The following is a 22,032-nucleotide window of genomic DNA, read 5'->3' as shown; positions in this document are numbered from 1 at the left end:
GAAAAATTAATGGCTGTTGATGATTTGAAAAATAGAGTTCATTTTCGAGGCATGAGGCATTTTTTTGAGCCCTCACCTTCATTATGATTTCTCATTAGCGATTAAACCGGGCGTCTTGAAAACTGCATGTACTATTGATAAATCGATCAATGCGTACAAACCACTAGGATCCACTCAAGTACATCCTTCTCGTTAATGCGTCCACTCGAAATACTCTCCCAAAATCCAATTCGTGGTCTGATCATCAATAGCTCCTAACACACTAATGCTTGAATTGCGTGTCTCAATCAAGGTTCGACATTCTCGTCAATGGCGGAGGAGCTGTGACACTTCAGTTCCAACGCAACCCGTTCAAGCCCCTGACGAGGACTGTATTTGTACCGTGGAATCAAATTGTCGTACTGCCACCAGTGGTAATGACTTTTCCCGACGAAGGCGAGTCCTATAAATCCAGTCACCCGCCAACTCCAGCTGTTGGTAAGTACCCTGTGCCCTCCACCAGTAGCCAACAAATTCTCCACTGTCTTTAATCCCATTTATTTCATTAACGTTGATTATTTTTCACCATCTGGAGAATGCCCCTTCAGCCACACCAGTGATTTTCATTAAATAATTCATTCTCGGTGTTGAAATTTCTGTGACTCAATTCACAACTATTATCAATCATTTGCACTTTGAGTTTTTCCTGTTATTTATCGAATAAAATATAAATAGGATTCCCAGGAATATCAATGGGACTGCTTGGTGATCATGGGCCCTGTATGGAGCACGATCACGAAACAGTGAGGCCGCTTATCGTGGCAACTTGGATGCCGGAGAAGGTTGGAGGTTTGCCAGGAAAGAGTTTGGTGTTTGCTGAAACACAGGTAAGGGGGCAACTAATTAAAACTCCAAACAAGCCACCGCTCAACCACTCAACTGTTAACCACACATTTTCACCTATCAGATTGTCCAAGAAAGTATTCCCATTCCGGGCTCCAACGTCTACCTCATGTACCAGAGTAATCGAGCTGCAGGCTACTTATCAACCGTCAGAATGCAGCTGACAGGCGCATCGATACCCGAATCCCTTACCCACGTACACGTCCACGTGGAGATCGAGGGCTCGGTTCACACTAAAACGTACGAAGCCGATCCCAATCTGACGCACACCTTCGCTTGGAACAAACGAAACGTGTACAAGCAGAAAGTGTACGGTGTGGCCCAAGCGAGAATATCAATTGGCTATCAACACTCGACGTGTCCCTCAGTTATTTGGGAGACGCAAACAGCCGCCCTCCAGGGCTTCGACGTTGACATATCAGACGTCGGAGGCTGGGGCCTCGACATTCACCACCACTACAACTTTCACGAGGGTATTCTCCAGAAGGGTGACGGCTCCACACTCCACTTCAAGCAGTATCCACGAGCAGTGAAGGTGGTCATGGGTACAGGACTCCAACGAGGTCTAGTCTGTCAAAACTGCGAGGGTCGAGCCACCGATGCACGCCTCCTCACCCCAGTTGCCCTGGCAAGTGGTCCAGACGGCAGCATCTACGTCGGCGACTTCAATCTCGTTCGTCGAATAACCCCCGATGGAAATGTCCGCACAGTATTGATCTTGAGTGCAACACAAGTGGCATATCAGTACTATCTCTGTGTTTCTCCAGCAGATGGACATTTATACATAAGTGATCCCGAGAAACATCGCATACTGAAGGCACTATCCCTGGACGAGGTTACCGATCCGAGTATCAATATTGAGCCAGTTGTTGGCAGCGGTGAGCGTTGTATACCAGGTGACGAGGGACACTGCGGTGATGAAGGCCCAGCTATCCTAGCCAAATTGGCGCATCCCAAGGGTATAGCCATTGCCGCTGACAAAACAATGTATATTGCTGACGGTACAAATATCCGTGCAGTTGATCCAAATGGAATTATTCATACCCTTGTGGGTCATCATGGTCATCACAATCATTGGTCACCAGCTCCATGTGTTGGAGCCATTCCAGCGCATTTGGCACAGCTTCAATGGCCAACTGGTCTTACCCTCAGTCCTCTCGATGGATCCTTGCATTTTATTGACGACAGACTTGTCCTCAAACTGACGAGTGATCTTAAAGTCAGGGTTGTTGCTGGAACCCCACTGCATTGCACAAGCAGTGCTAACAATGCCGTCGCCAAATCGAACACAACGAGTCTCGTTATGAAGAAGCCGGATGAAGTACTTGGCTCTGTTCTTGCTGTTTCCTTCAGTCCAACTGGAGCACTGTACATAGCTGCTTCTGATTCTCACCGGGTCAATTCCATCAGGGTTGTCGATTCTTCGGGAAAAATGTCGCACTTTGCTGGGAGACAGCAGGATAGACTGAGACTGTGCGAGTGTAATAACACTACACCCAATTCGAAGAATCTAGATACTTGTGCTTGCAATGATGATGGGAATAACTCAGAGACTTTATTATCATCTAACACAAAGTTTACGGCTATCTCGGCACTAACTGTCGCACCCGATGGAGTCCTCCATGTTGCTGATCAGGGAAGTCTTCATATTCTAGCCCTTAAGCCATATTTACCAGCTCACGACGAGAGCGGAGAGTATCATATTCCGTTTCCACCTTCCAATGAGATTTATGTCTTCAATCGTTATGGGCAGCATGTAGCAACTAAGGATTTAACATCCGGTAAAACAAGATACTCATTTCTGTACAGCAAGAACACAAGTTTCGGTAAACTATCAACGGTAACCGACAGTGCTGGAAACAAAATAACATTCCTACGGGACTATTCCGGTGTTGTGAGTTCAATCGAGAATACTCAGAACCACAAATCCGAGTTGAAAATCTCAGCAGTTGGTTTCTTAGTGAAATTATCCGAAACAGGTAGATCTGAAATAGCATTTGATTACGATAGCGGTGGTACTGGACTATTGACATCACGGTCTGGCGGTGGTGAGACCTTCATTTACAACTACGACAGTTTGGGACGAGTTTCCGAGGTAATTCTACCAACTGGTGAAAAGATAAAATTAATTTCCGGCCTGTCCGAAGACGAGGGGTTATCAGTTAAAGTTGAGGCACCACTTCAAGCACTTGCTAGGAGTGAAAAAAATCGTATGATTGAGTTTAAAATAAGAACGGAGAGATCCAAGATCCTTACGATAACTGATGGTGCCAAAGTTAAAAAAGCAACGTCATTTACTAATAGCAGTTTGGAGATTCTTTTACCAGGTGGTGGTAGAGTGTTAAGTGCAGCTATGACAAAGCATCCACTGCTGGAATCAACATTGCCCATTGAAGCGGAAATGCTACCAATGTGGAGTTATCAAGTGTTGACGCTTGGGGAATTAACGAATACAATGACAACGTCGTATACTCTTGGTGGTGACAGTAGCCACCTCCAGCAGACTTTGAATCGAGAGATTTGGGTCAATGATTCACGGGTGATTGGGGTTGAATTCGAGCAGGCGTTCAGCCGTGAAACGTTTTACGATAAATACAGAAATCCCCTGTTGACCGTGACATTTGATCCAGCTGGATTGCCATTGGTTTGGCAGCCGTATGAGCATGGACACAGTGTCAATATAACGTACGACAGGTACAATAGAATAGAGAAATGGCGGTGGGGTGCTTCTGATGAATCCTACAGTTACAATGATCTCGGTAATCTCGCTACTATCACCAACAGCCAAGACGGTACACGTAAATTTACGTACAATGAGTTTAATATGCTATCGACGATAACACTAGCCAGTGGACGTCAATACTCGTTGGAGTACGATGAGAATGGCGGGCTTAGGCATATCATTCTACCAGCTGATACGAAACACTCATTCTCATGTCAAGCATCGCTTGGCTTTCTTCGTGTCACTTACACACCACCGGGCAGTACACGTGCTTACTTGCAGCACTACAGTCATGATGGCAATTTACTCCAGACTGTCTTTCCTGGCGATGGAGCAAGAATAGTCTACAGGTATCATCCTTGGGGTCAATTGTCGGAAATTGTTCATGGGGATGGCAAGAGCGAGATTAGGTACACTGAGAGTGGCCAACCGTCCGAAGTTATACACACTGAGAAGGACGTTGAGTACAGGTGGGACTATCAGTACAGTGCTGGACTTTTGGTTGAGGAGAGAATAGACTTTGGAGCTAAAACTGGCCTCAGTAATGCCAAATTCACTTTTGATTATGACTCGAATTATCGGTTAATCGCTGTTCAGGGGAGAATCGGTGGGCAAACACTGCCATCTCACACAATGGCTTACAGCCAGACCACCGGGGCACTAGAGCTAATTGGACAATTTACTGTCTCCAGGCCTGCACCCAATGAGACTAAAGTTTATGATGGCACTGGCGTATTCTCACGAATTACTGATAAGCACTTTTTGGAGACACAAGTTACAGTGATGATTCATGGACTTGAGGTATTCCGAATGGAATTTACACATGATTCTAAGGGGAGGATTAATCAGACCAGAACAGATACGAGAAATGTTGGAGTCAACAGTTATACTAATGTGAAGAATTATACTTGGGACTCGGATGGACAGCTGACTGGCGTTGAGGCACAAGAGCCCTGGGGTTTCAAGTACGATGGCAATGGTAATATGCTATCGTTGACGTACAGAGGGAATACTATTCCCATGGAGTACAATGCCATGGATAGAATCGTCAAATTTGGCGATGGACTCTACAAATATGATAATCGAGGTCAGGTAGTGCAAAATGCTAGGGAGGAGAAATTCAGCTACAATGCCAAGGGTTTATTGATTCGTGCTGCGAAGAAGGGTCGCTTCGACGTTCATTATTACTACGATCACTTGGACAGACTTGCTACGAGGAAGGATAATTATGGAAATGTCACGCAATTCTTCTACAACAATCAGCAGAGACCTTATGAGGTCAGCCAGATTTACAGCCCGAGAGATGGCAAGCTCATGTCACTTGTTTATGATGACCGAGGCCACCTGATTTACGCTCAAATTTATCGCCACAAATATTACATTGCTACCGATCAGTGTGGAACACCTATTATGATATTCAATCAGTATGGCGAGGGCATTCGGGAACTTATGAGGTCACCCTATGGACATATTGTGTATGATTCCAATCCTTATCTGTATTTGCCTGTCGATTTTTGTGGTGGATTACTTGATCAGGTTCGTACCACCATAATTCAATCACTCAATCACGTTACTCATTGACACTATAATCACAAGGTTTTATTAACTCAAATATCGATTCAATTTGTATTTTTAGGTGACATCATTAGTTCACATGCCGAATGGAAAAGTATACGATCCACTGATTGGACAATGGATGTCACCGCTATGGGAGAACGTTCTTGACAGAGTTTCAACGCCCACTCATCTGCATCTCTACAGATTCAATGGAAATGATCCCATCGATGCTAGGCATACTGACAAATCGAATCAACCAACAGGTCAGTTTAATATCAAAATTCATAACACCCAAAAATAAAAAGAGTGTGTTATGTCCCGCCGACGCCGTCAGTGGACCACTCATATAATTCAATAATTTACGGAAAATAAGAACTCGAATGTTTCATATGCAAAATATGCAGCAGATAAGCCAGAAAAGTCTTGAAAGTGTGAATAAAATCTTGAATTCCATGTAAAATTGATAAAAAATATTGAAATATTAAAATGTGTTAAAGTTGAGATTTTATCGCCGAGAAGTTTTTCTTATAAAATTTTGATAGCCGATTACTTTGGATTGCGAAGGCGAGTGAATTCACCTGTATAGCGAAATCGATTTCGGATGATTTTGCATCATACGTTGATGAAATTATCTCAAGTGAGAATTTAATATTTATCGAGAATATTTGAAATCATTAATACTTATGGAAAATATAGGAAAAAGCTATTTATATAGATTTTTCGACGTCGCAAGCCATTATTTTAATGAAGTGTGACGTAAATGGGCGACCATTAAAATTACATCTCCATGCCCCTTACTTGCATATGCTTACTTATATGCATTTCCAAAGTATAAAAATTTACATTGACACTCAATTTGAAATTCCTATTAATTTTATTTTAGATCACATGTCGTGGTTGTCACACCTTGGCTACGACCTGAAGTCATTGTCCCCCCAGCTATTTCCAACTGAATTACCAGACAGTCTCTCACCACCATCACTCAATCCAACTGGTCTCATCTTCGGGGGAAAGAAAAAGACGAAAAATCTCGGCGTCCAGTCTGGCTTCCTAGCGCACATAGCTGAACGTCATTCAGGGAATGCAGCAAGTCTCTCAGCTCCTCCGAGATCAGCCCTGAAGAAGGACCTGAGTGAACTAATTCCATGTCGCCTAGGTGCAGCATCAGACCCACCATTTGGCCAGGGTATCTTGGTATCCAGAACATCTGAAGGCCAGGCAGTGGTCTCCAGCGTTCCAGTAGCGAATACAATTTACCGTGACGTTTTTACGACGGTATTCAATAGTTCGTACTTCCTGCCATTTACATTTGTAGTGCACAATGCCCAGCAGGATGCATTTTACTTCGTTAAAGAGTCAACCTGGAATTCTGGCTCGGATCGTGAGCAATTGAAACGATTAGGTGGTAATGTGAACACAACTTTCCATGACAATGAGAATAGCAGTGGCAGCAGTATTGTCGACGTTAAAATCCATGGTGCTAGTTACGTTGTCAATCTGCGATATGGCACAACGCCGGATAAAGAGAAGCAGAGGCTTCTCCATCATGCCAAGGCAACGGCCATCAGAAAGGCGTGGCATCGAGAGCGTGAGGCACTCAAAGCCAATACTTTAACAATCGTCGATTGGATGGTTGCTGAACAGGATGAAATAACAAAATCGGGTTATGCCTCGAATTACGAGGGTGAATATATCCACGATGCTCAGCTTTATCCAGAGCTGGCTGAGGATCCCTACAACATCAAATTTGTCAAAAAATCAGCGGATTCATCGAGCAAAAAACGACGCAGGAGGAGAGGTACTGACTGCAAACTCTGGCGACTCGAGGAGTTGTGCTAGAAGTTGGAGAATTTTGGCCGCTGTAACGCGACAATGGGTGAATTACCGTACACGTACACAAAACCATTGATAAGGATGCTATCAAAAAATTTTATACCAAAGTCTATTTGTGTATTTCAAAGATGCCAAAACACTATGAAGATGGAAATAACAGAATGATATATTGTAAAAGCCATAGGGTTGTAGCAATTAAGAAATTCTCAAATTCGATGAGGCCATCGTGATTACGAATTTCACGATGAAGAGTATTTCGACTGACTTATTACCGGAGGTTGATGGGCAATTTATCTTGCACGTTGATCGAAAATTATATAGATAAATAGTGTGGGTAATGGAATTGTATGTGATGGAGTTAATCGTGGATATGCGTGAACATTCAAGTGCATTCGATGCTCCTGGTGCCACGTTGTAACTGTTTTTGGTGTGTCACAAAGAGCATTATAAGGGTGTTAAGTGTGAATATGAGGCGAGGAGTTGTATGGAATGAGTTGATGAAGACGTCCACAGGGTCATTCGTTGCTGAGAGTTCCTGATTATTCGAGTGACTGAGAGTGCGAAAGAGCCTAGTCAATAATTTAGCTTTACATCGCTGAAGTTCGGAGAGAAGATTACGAAACTTACGAGTGAATCTTACCGGAAGATAAATTTAAAGTGATACAGTGATATTTTTTGTTGGACGTTTTGATGATTTCTTTCGGTTCGGGAGAAATAATGAAGTTCAGATATACGTACAGTGCACTTGTTTTTCTCTATGAGGCGGCGTTTTTTTTGTTGAACATTGGATGGAATAACGAGGTAAGGAGACTTGAAAGTGAGAAATGTATGATTTTTTGAAACATCGAGATACTACTGAGCGTTGAGACCATGATTGATGTTTTTTATACATGTGTCTTGTATTTCTTTCTATTGATGTAGAACATTCAATGTATTATAGTGGTGCTTTCCCTCCAGAATCGATGGAAAAATTGATGATAGACATTGAGTGATTACTGGAGGCGTGAAAAAACAAATGGGAGCTGATGTATTTTTAAATTAAATAATTGACTGTAAATGTATGAAAATTATTATCGGAATTCTAAACCGACAGGCTGATCCAAGGACCGTAATTATGTGATGGATTATTTCGTTGGTACTCGAAATAAAGTATCCGAAAGTCGAATAACTGTGCGTATAAAAAATACACATCAATATTTGTGCTTGCTGGATATGAAATAAGACGAAATGAAAATACAAAAAAAAAATGATAAATACACGAGAATAAAATGTGTTTCTTCAAACAGAAAAAGACTAAATGTAATATCTATACCGATGAATGTTTTCTGTATGAAAACGTGGCTATCTGACAATTTAAATTCCCATAAACAGATATTAGAGGAGAGAATAAACATCAGATTAATCTTTTTCCTAGTCCCTTCGATCGTCTCTCTCATGAATTCATTTTTCTTATTTACATCGAGAAAATGAAAACTTGTCTCTCCTTTCCAAGTACATGAGCATTTATATAACTCCGCGGATGAGTGGTAAAGTTTATTGAGGACTTACACGACACCCCATTACAATTTAGATAGTTACACAATGGACATTTAAAATGTCTGATAGATAAATTACTCATTAAGTGTATTATAATAGCTAATAGGCAAGCTTTATGTATTTTTCACGACGAACAATTACCTAGACGACTTGAAGAATGTAGAGAATAAATTCACGAGTAATACAAATGAGATTATTTGCATTATCCTGACAATATCGTTGATCAACTAATGAAATTCTCAATAACGTCTAGATGATTCGTTACGCGGCAATCCAATTATTCGTTCGCCAGCGGGTTTCGACATACTGGCGTTCAGAGAATCAACTATTTTTTAAAAAATTGAGAAAAATAAATAAAAATGTCAAGTGTCAAATTCATCCTCCAATTATCAACATCAATTTTCCTATGGGAGGAGCATTAATATATTAATAACAGACGAAAATCGCTTTTCTAACTTCCATGAAGTTTTCTCATCTCCTTTATTTTCGACAATTTTCGTTACTTATTCTTTGGTAGAGAAGAATGATTTTTCAATTACTTGAAATGGATGGAGAGAAAGCTGAAGGGGTGAATTAAAAAATGCTGAATAGGGGTGGCCTGGTAGCTAGACCCTTGCATACTCAATTATTACGGAAAGAAAAAATGGGATGAAGATTGCAAGTGTGATGCAATGGGTCACGAAAATGAGTGGTTAATTCGATGAGAGAAAAAATGGAAAGAATAATGAAAATTACAAGCACAATTTCAGCCATGCTATAGCTACGACCACTACCTAGGGTAGAAAATTATGCTATTTTGCCGCTGATCTAATTGTTTACTGTCACCGTGTTGCTGTAAACCTAAACTATAACAATACGATATATATTTTATTTATATAATATCTAATCGACTGTATTTATTGTAAATAGTCACGATGTTTGCTATGATATAATATATCTGTAATTGGATGGAAAATAAGCCTGACATACAAAACGAAATGAGAATCCATGCAATCCCACCAATTCCCAATAATCCTGTTCCCTCATCAAACAGATATACTTGGTATTCAAATAAACTCATTAAATTGGATATTTACAAGTTAAACACCCGAAGGAATAAAACAAATGGAGATAAGCATGAAGAATGCTAACAAATTGTCAATATTTCGTATTTAATATGAAAATTTCGAATTAACTCTAATATGTCATTCAAACGAGACATTTTCCTTTGCCATTCCCAAATTTTTCTCGATCAAAATTTATTTTCTATTGAAAAATGAAAATTCAAACAGAACATTTAGGATAGTCGGTAATTCCATTAAAAACCACTCACTGCCACATTTCTTGGCACAATGATAAATGGAGTCGAGACCCGATTAAAGAATGTCCAATAATTTATGATATGTATTATTATAAGTGCGATATATTAAGTGTTTTCAGAAAATATATGAATCTATATATGATAATAAAAAAGGGAAAACAGTTTTTAAGACGTCTCGTATTTTTTCATTCTTACTCAAACTCTTTATTATTGTTTTTTGGTTTCATTTTAGACTCATCTCTTCGTTTTGTATTTCACGTTGAACCGTCGTTCGTGTAATGGATTGCCCTGAATTTTCTCTTCATTCCTCGTGCAAAGAACAAACTCGCTCCCTCAAAAAGAAAAGAAAAGCATGTTTATGAGGTTTTCTGATGAATTATGTACCGCGTGGCTTACTGAGATTATGGATACGAATATTGCGGAAACTGCTACTGTGTCAATATGAGATTTTAGCATGAGGTAAGCACTTTTCAGGCAACCAGCTTCAAAGGCAACACTTCCCGTCATATGAAGGCACTGCAAATGTATTTTCAGAGGGGAAAAAAACATTTTTAATTGACATTGGCATTTTTGGACGCTTTTGGTTGAGCAAAGCTAACAACCTGTTCGATGCTTTTGGAGCAACAACTGTGCGGTATTTCTAGCCGATTCTCCTCCCAGTCCTTATAAGACCGGATACCGCAACATTTCAACTAAATTAACGCCAAATATTCTATTATTTTTCGTAATTAAAAAATTAAAAATTAAAATTTTTGGCCAACAGCCGGAGATTTAACAAATTATACGGAGAATTTAACGGATATTCAATTATTAAATGATTATTTTACGTATTGTTGTGTATTGTCCCAGGCTTCTGTAACCCAATCCAATGATCGATACTTTATCATCGTACTCCTCATATCATCGTGAATTTTGTTCGTTATACGATCAAAGAAAGACGAGCTGAATATCGAGGTGAAAAAAATGGTAGCTAACCACAAGGTGTGACAAATAATATACTGAAAAAAAATGGAATCATCAAAATTTGCGCTTGAAAATTTTGAAATGAAAAATCAAAGGAAATTACTACATACTGTACTCCACAACTTCTTTCGTCTTTTAACAAAGGCGAGAATTCCGACGGATGAAACGCAACTCGCAAAAATTCCAATGATCAAGAGAATCGTGACAAACAGTTTTTGACCCGTCAATCTCAGTATCAATTCTCTATCCGAGAGCATCCAGATGGAAATAATTACTGCCGAAATTCCTGTCAACTAATATGACGAATGAGAAAAATTCTCAGTCTATGGAGATCAATGGGACTTACAAAAGTCGCAGTATTTATGGTGAGAAATGAAAACTTGAGACATTTTCTAGGCAGCCTCTTGTAAGACAATTTGTACAGCGGTATTCCAAGGAGTTGAACTTTTTTGCTAGCTGCAGTAGATGCCTCACTCCCTGTAACGTCATCTTCAACGGTTTCAGTCTCCGTTTCCTCATCATTGGTGCTTTCCCCACGTCCCATAATATTCTCCAAAAATTTTAATCATATTCACGACTCCATCCACCAGACCAGAACCACAATGAGTCTCGATTCTCAATAACCAATTTGTTCCATGGAAATTTGACAGGAAAGGAGTGACAAAAAAATTGACTGCGAAAAAATCATTCTCGACTTTCTTCAGGAGTCAATGGGAATTTTATTCACCAGATAATGGACGAATCGCTCAGCGAAAGGTAAACCCAGTCTGTGGAAAAGTCTTTTCTGCCATCTCACATTGTAACAATTAACTTTCCTCCGTTATGTATGGGCTGGTGACTTGATTACCAGTTAATCCAGTGAACAATAGGCGGGGAAGTGAAACTAAATAAACTTCTCATCATGTCCCACAACAAGGGACTTGAACGGCTTTTATAAAACTCAATTGCCTTCGAATCAAGGTGGATCCGTTATTCCCCTCCAAACGCAATTCCAACCAATTAGAGAACAATCAATTTATTCTAAAGGTTAATCTCTGCGATTATTGGGTAATTTAATTACGCCAGATGGGTCTTATCCTCGAGAAATTAAGATCGATTGGTGAATATTATTTTTTCCAAGATCTCGTTCGAAATTATATAATTAAATTACTAATGAGTAATGGTGAAGTAGCTAGTCTATCCTTTACTCATATAAGTTATCTACAATCGACGAAAAATATATATCATATTGAACATTGAGAAATTATCCTCAGTTATGACTCGTCTATTTCTGCGCCGTTCATCTAGCCAAAAAACAGCACTAAAAATTTAACTTGAACTCCGCTATTAGAAAAACGACGAAATTGTTTGGGGAAGCTTATCGTGCTATTATTTAACGTCATACACCAGTCACATATATAGAAGAATGTTACAAACATTCACCAGTCAACTCCGAACCACGTACCAAACACCTTTTGTTCTCCATTTAATCAATCGTTTTTCCATTCGCTAATTACGAGCACGTACTCCCTTATCGGAATTCCACTTGGAATAATATGAAATTTGTATACAATAGGAGATCATTTATAAAATGTAGAATAGTGATTACTGGAAATATGTGAATAATTTTATCGGAGCTGAAAATGCGGAAGGAAGAAGATAAAAATCGCAATCTCAAAATAGTTCACATATAAAATTAAATTTACCTAGAAAATTAAAGCACTGAATTAATTCCACAAATATGAAAAATTGAGGCGCTGATAGGTTTAATCACCAGTGATAATAACTTACATGGATTTTTTTTTGATAAGGGCTTTCCAAAAAAAAAGTAAAATGGAGACAGCGAATGAAACAATTGGAGTGGCGACTATCTCAGTGGGAGGTTTGGACAGTCTCGATGATCAGAGATGATTCCTGTGATACAATGCCTTATCTTTAGTTGGACAACACCGAAGTTGCCAGTCCAAAACTCTCAGGGGACAGTACAACACTCGATACCACTTGAATAAAAGCAGATAATATTCTCTTCTGATTCGTTGCTGTCGAGGATAGAGGAAGACAGGTACTCTTTATTTGTTTTTTTAATTCACCCGGTCACGTATTATTGTCAAGTACATCATGCAATAGTCAATGGACAGCCTCGCTCGACATTGGCCGGATGTAGCCAACTAGCCGCTTTGATAGACGTCCTTCCATCTAGCAATGACGAGAGTCAATCGGTTTCACTCTTCGTACGTGATTATGAATTATAATTCTTTTCGTTGGCCACTCATGAATTATTATCACTACTTAATTCAGCCCACCTTCAGATAATAGAACAGAACGGGAATAAGACACCTTGTAGAAAAATCCAGTGCGAACCACAAGTCCTCCAATAATAAAATCATAAAAATTCAATTATTTCGCTTGAATTTTAAAGTCCCGATTAATCAGCAGTAATCGCTCTCTTAAGCTAATGAAATATTGGCATCATCAGACGAATCACATGAGACGTGCTTTCTTCGGACGCAAATATCAGTCATGCGTTTGAGCTTATCACGAAATATTTTATTCCAAGGTTGTGGAATATTCGACAAGAATAAATGGCGAAATAAAATAGTTAAGCGCGGTCTTATCGTCTAGAGACTGAAATTGAGAAGAATGAGTGGAAATATAATCTGGTGTGAGCTCAGGTACTTGAACTGTATATCTCTTCTTCATTGAGGTTTAAAAGACCGTTTTTAATCATGAGATAAGAATAGATAATTCATTATCGAATAAAATGTTGATAGTTGAAAGGAAAATACCATATTCATTGCTGTCTTTTCAATTCAAAGCCAGTCCGATAATTTGGAATTTTCTTTGTGGAAATTTTCTCTGATGCACCTCTGACTCAGTGTAAATCTCCGACGTGTAGTCGTATTTCGTTACTCATAGGGTCAACATACAATTTATCTTTTACTTCGGTAATTGACCTTACAACTATGTTGCTATCTTACGAGACCCCGCAACAAATCGTAAGAATAACTCCAGTAATCGAGTTCGGCAGTTGACAACTGGACGCACATACGGTATTACTCCTCTCTATTATTTCAGTACTCATTTACAATTGTAAGTGACGAATGCATTCAACGGACATGCGTCTATTAATCAGTTGTGTAATCTATTGAATTCTAATGTTCCATGTCCAGGATCTCCATAAGGTAATTTATTCAACTCAATTCTATCTCTACCATAATTATAAAGAAAAAAATCACTATACATAAATGAAAATCTAATGAATTCAATTAAATCCGCGTTTGACTTCCGCTACGTGAATTGGTCAATTTTTATGATAATTAACAGTGAAATTGTGAATTATAAATATAGCGATAGTATTAGATAATTTAGTTGAGAAATGAAAAAAAATAATTTTTCAATCCGAGGAGACTAACAATTGAAAAGAGTTATTATTTATCGTATTTTCTATTAAATAGAAATCTACTTGATTAGATAAAATTCGCTTCGTACTGAAATTCACATGATATGAATAAAACATCGTAAATTAATGAAGTGATAGGCCACGTGTAGTGCCATCGCCTATTCCATTACAATCCAAAAAAAGATTTTCAGAAAGATGAATGACTCCCACGTATGTAAATCCACCGAGCGTGGGCCCACCCTGAATCTTTTCATTTATACTTCTTTTTACATCACATTCTTTCTTCTCATTTCAGGTTCCTCGAAGAAGCCACAGAGGATTGGTCAACGGTTGTGATACCAGAGGCCAAGTTAAAAACGGCAGTTTTTATTCTGTCGTTTCACTAGCAGCGACTAGATAAACGTATAAGCTAGGATCGGTCATCACTCAGGAAAAAGCTGAAGAAAAAAACAATCCGGTGTCATGGCTGTTAAAGAGTGGTTCAGACGACTTCAACCTGTACAACTATATTTAGTGCTCTTCTTCACCACAGCTTTTTTCATGGTTGAGATAATAGCAAGCCATGTAACACATTCGCTTACTCTATTGCTAAATGCCTACCACATGCTATGCAATATAGTTGCCCTCCTCGGGTGCATCGTGTCATTGAAGGTGAGTGAACTGATATGTTGTGTAAATTCTCGTGGTAATGAACTCATTTCGAACAGTGAGTCAAGGCCTCACGATTCGGGGTTTCGTTCACCGGTTGATCCAGTACTTTCACTTTAATCAATTCATTCATTTCATTTGCACAGTATGGAAGTCAGGAGCAACGCAAGAATGACGACAATTCTGACTCCAAGGGTAATTCCACTGTTGCTATTTGCGAAGAAAAGGGATCATCCAAGTCATTACCCACTGATATAAAGGTACAGTTCAATTATGAATTAAGAAGATGCCTTGAATGGACTTTAAGAGATCATCTCATTGCTGATTTATCGTCAAAGCAAGAGGCTTTAAGAAATAATTTTCAAGAAAAACATTTCCTGTTCCTGGTCTGAGCGGTTTAGTCAATGATCTGAGCAAGTTATTCATAATTTTTGTAAATTGCAGCAGGTGAGCCCAGATAATAGAATGAAGAACACTTTTGGCTGGGCGAGAATCGATATTCTTACAATGATGGTGTGCGGTGTATTCTTGGCATCATTCTGCTTCACACTTCTCTTAGAAGCAGTACTGACCCTTGGACATATAGGTCATCTCGATCAAATGCATTTGCCTCTGATTGTCATGGGAATTGGCATTGCTGGAATTATACTCAATATTTTTTGTTATCTAATCATTGGAGGATATACCTTTAATCAGAGTTTATATCTGCATGTCACTAAGGACGGAGGTGTTGTTCTTCAAAGGTATGAATACATTAATAATTATTAACTATGGATCAGCCCCATAATACTTTGGGTGCAAAATATTGTACGCGTTATTTTTCAATAGATTCTTCAAATCGAACCGTGAAAACATTTTATTTTTCACATCGTAATTCATCAATTAATCAATCAATCGATTTCTATGATTAATCATTCCAGAGATGTAGCTGATGGTGAACAAAGATTGGCTCCCACCAGAAGAAGTCCTATTGCGATGCCCAAGAGTGGACGATTGATGGAAATATCTCGAGATGTTTTTCCATGTGTTCTCGTTGTTGTTGCTTCTGTACTCGTGCACTTTACTTACGAGGAAAGTGCTACCATCCCGGGCAAAGCCAGTGAGCACGATATTTCGAAATATTTCGATCCAGCCATTGCAATCATCTCTGCGGTTTTCTTATTCACGCTCAGCTATCCCTACCGTGAGTTCATTATAATAATTACTCAGTTCACCAGGGTGTTAAAAACAATAGCTATATTTTGTGTTTAATTGGTGCCTTTTTCACGTTTATTCTATTCCAGTGAGGGACTCTTGTATGATACTCTTGCAAACTATTCCAAATCACATAAACATTGACTCTCTACAAAAAGAGCTGCTCGCTGCATTCCCGGGGATTGTTAATGTTCACGACTTTCATGTCTGGCATCTCGCTGGGACAAAAGTCGTTTCCACCGTTCATATTACATTTTTAAATCCCAAGGTAAGGAAATTTGGATTTTTTTTATGTTGTATGTTCAGGATATTCAACGTCAAGGGAATTCATTATTGATTTCTTCAATCGTGGGGATTTCCACTAGAGCATAAAGGGTTTTTTTTTTACCAATGCATTTACATAAAAATTATTGGTAGACCCGTATGATATAATTGGCTTTCAGGTTTACGCAACAATTACTGACCAAGTAACTGCTTTTTTTGTGGAGATGGGCATAACGCAAGTGACAATACAACCAGAATTCCATAAGGTAATAATTAAAATTGTAATGTGAGTGATAATGGGAGAAATAATCTTTTGACTTTAATTTAAATTTTCGGTTACCTGTAGTCAAATGTGGATAAAACAGACTGTCTCATTCGATGTCGAGGGAAACTCTGTATTCAATCTCAGTGTTGCAATAATGAGGAACTCCTGGATGAAATTATTACATCAAATTCTGAGCGGGAGCTGCAAACGAATAATAAGAGTTATTTAAAAAAGGAAATCATACCTGTTTCTTCAGAAGTTGATTTGCGGAGATTCACACTCAATAAAAATGATGACGAAAAAAGTCGTAACGTAATGAAGTTACAGGTGGATGTAAACGTTGCTAGTGGAAATGATAATACCACTGACGAAAAAATTGTCGCGGATAGGAAACCATGTGAGCCTTAATCGCTTTGAATTTTAATGTACAGATTTTTTTTCATTTTATTGAAAATGTATTGATAACAAAAAGACTGTCAATTAATATTAAGTGGAAATATTTTAAGTTCGATGTACGGAGAGAAAGTGGCCGTTAAGGAGTTTTTTGCGAAAAATCTGAGATTTATATAAGGTTCAGTAAAAATGGCGATTTTTCCGACAATTTCCGAGTGAAAATTCTGTAATATTTAGAATTCTTTCCATGCACCAGGTAAAAGGAAAGAAATGATCATTACAACAATCGGAAAAACATCTCTTGTAAATAATTTCAGTCTTGTTAGGTAAGACTTTCGAATTGACCCCTCAATTATGGACTTACATGGAAACATTTGTTTCTCATGAGTAACTCTAATTGAATAGTGTTTAATTATAAAAACGATTCTTTAAGGCTGTAATTATTGGTACTAGTATAAATATTACATATACTGACTTACCATTTTTCGCTACCAATTTCTTTTCTGTCTAGGGTTTCGATAAATTATGGAATCGGCCGATTTTCAGGTACATGTCTTGAACAACCATAAGACCGATGTTAAAATTTAAATGCGGATAATCCGTGTAACATACTCGTAATTCCCACTTGCTGATAATGCTGGTAACACAGGGTACATGCATGTACGTCAAATTGATGACGCATCGCATGATGGTAATTTCCTAAATTCAAGAGAACCGCCAATCGTTATGCGCAGTAAACGCGACGCAACAGCTCTTATGTGCCCGCGATTCAAGGGAGCGTGTCACACCTTGCATCACTAGGTTACCAACAATGCAAACCCGAACAGACACTTGATTAAAAAAAAGAAAAATAGATAAGACGAGAAAACGAATGAAAAATCGTCGTGAAAAGGTGTCCCACAACAGGTCTGTTTGAATCTTGTTAAGTGCTGATAAGTGCCTCGTCAATTGAGCGTTTTATCTCGTCAGTTACGACGATTGCTTGAGGCTGTTAAACCTATTGAAAAGTGAGACAAAACCCCAAATGAGTCAACACGTAGTGAAGTAGTGCTGAATGTCGATGACTCTTGAGAGTACAACGAAATTTGCGAACAACTGTGAAAAATGACAGTATGACATTAGCCATCGAGTGGAGATGACTACCATCGGTCTAGATAATGTGAAATACAAGTGACAGGGGTCTCATTATTTCCGGAAGAACGACATGGAAGATGAAACACCAACGAGGGGAGCTCACAAGATCTGCGCTGTTTGCGGGGATCGGGCCCTTGGCTATAATTTTAATGCAATCTCCTGCGAGAGCTGCAAAGCATTCTTCCGGAGAAATGCACTCAAGAATAAGGTTACTAATTATTCCAATTATTATATCTCTATCATAATCCAACATCTTTCCCCTCTCTGTTTATTGTTAACAATACTTGCAGCTGATCACCTGTTACCTGTTCGATGATACAATCGGCTGTCACCCATGAATGATCCTTATCTGTATCTGTTTGAAAATTAAATTCTTATAGTCAATGATTAGAGTAGGGGTTATTAATATCACTCGTTGACCAGGCTTCATAATGCTCGTACTTTCATCTTCGCGTCCTCCTGTTATCACTACTTGATGATAGGTATCAGTTGATAAACCTAGTCCATTCAGATTTCAGCATCATTGAAAACATTTTCTCACAAAATAAAACTGCTGACATTTATTCTCGTAAGAATATCTCTATTACTGCTTCATCCAATTAGACATGAGGTCTAAGCCCTGCGCAATTGTTCTCAGGATTTCAGATGTCCTTTCACGGAGAATTGTAAAGTGACGCCAGTGACTCGTCGATTCTGTCAGAAATGTCGTCTGGACAAGTGCTTCAATGTGGGCATGAGAAAGGAGTACATCATGACAGAGCATGACAAGGAGCTGAAACGTAAAAAAATAGAACAAAACCGAGCGAAGAAACGACCGACATCAGACACGTCGAAGCCCCTAAAAATGAAACGGGAACAGGTTGAGGAGAGTAACTACGAGGACACTGCAGGATCAGTAGCTTCAGTAGCCTCAGCAGAGACATATTTCTGGGAGTCGGATCGAAAATACACTGACCTGGACGGTAAAGGCTCCTCGACAATTGAGAGCTTGAGCCCAGTGACAGCTGCTAGTGTCCCGAGTCCCTCATCCCCGGAGAGTAGAGACATCATAGGATCGAAGACCCTTGAAATGCTGAAGGAGTCTCCCCACGCGTCAAATCTGCAATTCCCAAAGAGTCCCTCACTAGCAGTAGACAACATCTACGATTCCCCCCACGAAATTCAAATTCATGAGGAGGACTTACAAAATTACCCCGAGAGTCCCAGTGAGCTCATTTCAGAGCCCTCCTTCAGCCCCCAGAGCAACCACAACGCGAGCTCCACATCTTCAGAAGCTCCAAATAACTGCCAAACATCGCGGAGAAGCTGCTCCAACACTTCCGAGATAATTGACAAGCTTCAGAACCCCAGTTTTATCTTCAAGCTGATGAAGAGTCCCCACTTGATTATGGAAATATTCCAGGATAAGGCTCTGCTGTCGCAATTAGCGAGTAATGCCAAAATTGCTGCGTTGATTGCGGATGCTGATAGAGAGTTGACTCCAGAGACATCAATCCAGGGTCTAGCGAACAATGGGGTCTCTGATGATCTTATACGAGACATGCTAGAGGCAGATCAAAGTCCTGGAGAGAATCCCATTCTCACTAATCTCATTGGTGAATCGAAAGATCCTGGGGATGAGGAAGGAATCGAGCAGGCTAGCTCCACCAGTGCAGACATCGACAGGGATGTCGATAAGGAGACGGATGATGTGACGAGAGACGTTATGCAGGACGTAGAGAGAACTTCTATCGGTAATAATTCCATTGAATCCATTCTATGTGAAGCAATCAAGCTGGAGTTCTCTGCTTACTCCTGTTTGGGGAGCAATCAGAGTAACAGGGAGTTGAATGATGCCGAGAGGGCGAAACTAAATGAATTGATTGTTGCTAATAAAGCACTTCTGGCACCACTCGATGATGATCTCACGAATTTCCTGGGGGAGGAGTGCACGATCAACGAAAATTCTGGACAACCCACTGGAATGCTACTGGACCTAATTAATTTAACTGCTATTGCTATCAAGAGACTCATAAAAATGGCGAAGAAAATTAATGCATTTAAAAATATGTGTCAGGAGGACCAGTTGGCATTACTCAAGGGGGGATGCACTGAGATGCTTATTCTGAGATCTGCTATCACTTACGATCCTGAGAAGGACCTTTGGAAAATTCCACACTCACAGGAGAGCAAGTCCATCATTAAAACTGATGTGTTGAAACAGGCCAAGGGGAATATATATGCAGAGCATGCGAGATTTGTTAAGGATTTCGATCCGAAATGGAGGGATGAGAATATTATTCTGATTTTGAGTGCAATCGCTTTGTTCACACCCGATAGGCCTCGAGTCGTTCACAATGATGTGATTAAATTAGAACAGGTAAGGTTAAATATTTCAATGTAATTTTACACAATGATTATCATTAGAAAACACATTTCTGTAAATAAATTTTGACGCTTTTCTAATAATCTGGAATTGAAGAAATATTTTGGATGAATGTTCCAGAATTCTTATTACTACCTCCTTCGAAGATACCTAGAGAGCATCTACCCAGGATGTGAATCGAAATCCATGTTTCTGAGGCTCATCAGAAAGATTTCAGATCTTCACAGGCTAAATAAAGAGGTCGTCGGGGTTTACCTCAATGTGAATCCCTCCAGTGTCGAACCACTGTTGATCGAGATATTCGATTTAAAAAGCTAAAGGCGAAGAATTATCATGCGGGCATTATAGAGATGATTATTACCAAATGAAAAAGTATATCAATATATCATTGTTCGCATATTTAAAAGTATTTATTATAGAAGCTGTAGAAATAACATAAAGTATGAATTGAACCTCTTACCTCGCCGTATAATGCACACCATATCGAAGTCATAATGCTCAGTGCTCTCTAGTTTTTAAGCAGACTAAGTAGATTTGAGTTATTAGAGATGTAATCATTGTTCGAGTCATTGCTGCCAGAGCATAGAAATTGCACGATCAGTGATGAGTATGATCTATTCACGAAAAAAAAGGGGAGCAGGGTAAAATGCGAGTTTTTATTTTATTTTTCGAATTAAGGAAAATTAAGGTGGCTGGGAGCATTTATTTTTATTGTGAGAATTATTGTCTTTTTGAAATGACGAATTGTTTCTCAATGTTTCAAAAATTCAAAAACAAAAAATTTCGACAATATTTATTTCACTCCAGTCTCCCCTGGAGTTACATCTGTGGGATAGATTATTCTTCGTACTGTATTAGCGTATTGAGAGTGAAGTATGAAAGTGCCAGACGAAAGGAAAATCGAGATATTGTGATACACTTCGTGTAAATATATTTTTACAAATAACGAAGACCCTGTTTACTTTGTTTTTAGACTTCTCTAAGGGAAGTGATGGCGAAATAATTCACGTTTTTTTTTTGGAGACTAATTGCCTCGAGATAAATTTCCAAATCTATCCTTTTTACCCGCAATGCCTCTATATTTAATAACTCAGTGGACAATAAAACTCGTTTTTTTTCATCTTGAAAAATAGGGCGACCAGAGGAAGAAGGTGTCTAGAAAGGAGCTGTTCCCTTTACTGTCTATCTTCAGACCTGAAGAAATTAAAAATTCAGCTTTTCAAAATTGTGCACGTGGAATTGACTGAATTTTGTAAACACAAGACTGTACGGTAAAAATGAATAGCAAATTTTTAGTGATAAGCAATAACTTCGACAAAATAACAGTATCATCAACAATATCATTCACCTGTCACCATCCTCATCATTCCAGATAATTCCAAGGGACCAGAGAACCAGGAAAATAACCACTGGTACAGCAACGAAGAAAAAAATAGTAGAGATGATTAAAACAACCAAATATCCAATAAAATTGAGAATTTTGAGAATTAGCCAAATGAACCAATCCCATACCCACTTGATTGGGCTGAACACACCCATAATTTCATCACGAATAAAAGGGTTAAATCATTTGACTGTCAATTTTTCTAAAAATTTT

At 39.0% G+C, this 22,032-nt stretch overlaps 4 protein-coding genes across 7 annotated transcripts in view; 3 read left to right on the top strand and 1 right to left on the bottom strand.

The window, feature by feature from the left end:
* Ten-a (tenascin accessory) overlaps window positions 1-9,981 on the top strand; it is a 64,944-nt gene extending 54,963 nt beyond the window's left edge. The window contains exons 11-15 of one of the 2 annotated variants that reach the window (XM_011312131.1): window positions 293-477; window positions 724-866; window positions 947-5,140; window positions 5,241-5,424; window positions 6,045-9,981. In XM_011312131.1, coding sequence (XP_011310433.1) covers window positions 293-477; window positions 724-866; window positions 947-5,140; window positions 5,241-5,424; window positions 6,045-7,000 — 5,662 coding nt within the window. In that variant the 3' untranslated portion in view covers window positions 7,001-9,981. Of the gene's footprint in view, window positions 1-292; window positions 478-714; window positions 867-946; window positions 5,141-5,240; window positions 5,425-6,044 lie in introns of both variants that reach the window. The other variant, XM_011312210.1, reaches the window with a different exon arrangement.
* Window positions 9,982-10,035: 54 nt separating this feature from the next.
* LOC105271008 (CD151 antigen) lies at window positions 10,036-12,584 on the bottom strand. Its single transcript, XM_011312335.1, has 7 exons — window positions 12,564-12,584; window positions 11,140-11,560; window positions 10,904-11,086; window positions 10,658-10,828; window positions 10,433-10,522; window positions 10,227-10,346; window positions 10,036-10,162 (listed from the first exon to the last, which is right to left on the bottom strand). Exons 2-7 carry the CDS (start codon window positions 11,335-11,337, stop codon window positions 10,085-10,087), a joined length of 840 nt encoding a protein of 279 aa, XP_011310637.1. The 5' UTR covers window positions 11,338-11,560; window positions 12,564-12,584; the 3' UTR covers window positions 10,036-10,084.
* A 34-nt stretch (window positions 12,585-12,618) lies between these two features.
* On the top strand, window positions 12,619-17,414 carry ZnT77C (Zinc transporter 77C). 2 transcript variants are annotated; one of them, XM_011312534.1, is made up of 8 exons: window positions 12,619-12,834; window positions 14,468-14,823; window positions 14,967-15,080; window positions 15,268-15,563; window positions 15,741-16,003; window positions 16,104-16,282; window positions 16,458-16,544; window positions 16,625-17,414. In XM_011312534.1, the coding sequence occupies exons 2-8, from the start codon at window positions 14,635-14,637 to the stop codon at window positions 16,949-16,951; spliced, it is 1,455 nt and encodes a 484-aa protein (XP_011310836.1). In that variant the 5' UTR covers window positions 12,619-12,834; window positions 14,468-14,634; the 3' UTR covers window positions 16,952-17,414. The 2 variants fall into 2 exon arrangements, with proteins under 2 accessions (XP_011310836.1, XP_011310753.1); XM_011312451.1 differs by lacking the exon at window positions 12,619-12,834 and adding an exon at window positions 13,567-13,954 and having other exon boundaries at window positions 15,265-15,563.
* Window positions 17,415-17,499: 85 nt separating this feature from the next.
* Hr96 (Nuclear hormone receptor HR96) lies at window positions 17,500-22,004 on the top strand. Of its 2 annotated transcripts, none has more exons than XM_011312008.1 (4): window positions 17,500-18,278; window positions 18,708-20,429; window positions 20,556-21,701; window positions 21,808-22,004. In XM_011312008.1, exons 1-3 carry the CDS (start codon window positions 18,141-18,143, stop codon window positions 20,751-20,753), a joined length of 2,058 nt encoding a protein of 685 aa, XP_011310310.1. In that variant the 5' UTR covers window positions 17,500-18,140; the 3' UTR covers window positions 20,754-21,701; window positions 21,808-22,004. The 2 variants fall into 2 exon arrangements, with proteins under 2 accessions (XP_011310310.1, XP_011310229.1); XM_011311927.1 differs by having other exon boundaries at window positions 20,556-21,706.
* Window positions 22,005-22,032: the final 28 nt, after the last annotated feature.

This window comes from Fopius arisanus, unplaced genomic scaffold, assembly GCF_000806365.1.
Source record: "Fopius arisanus strain USDA-PBARC FA_bdor unplaced genomic scaffold, ASM80636v1 scaffold00001, whole genome shotgun sequence".
NCBI classification, from domain to species: domain Eukaryota; kingdom Metazoa; phylum Arthropoda; class Insecta; order Hymenoptera; family Braconidae; genus Fopius; species Fopius arisanus.
Note: the sequence above shows the minus strand (reverse complement) of the source record. Positions and strands in the feature narration are given on the sequence as shown.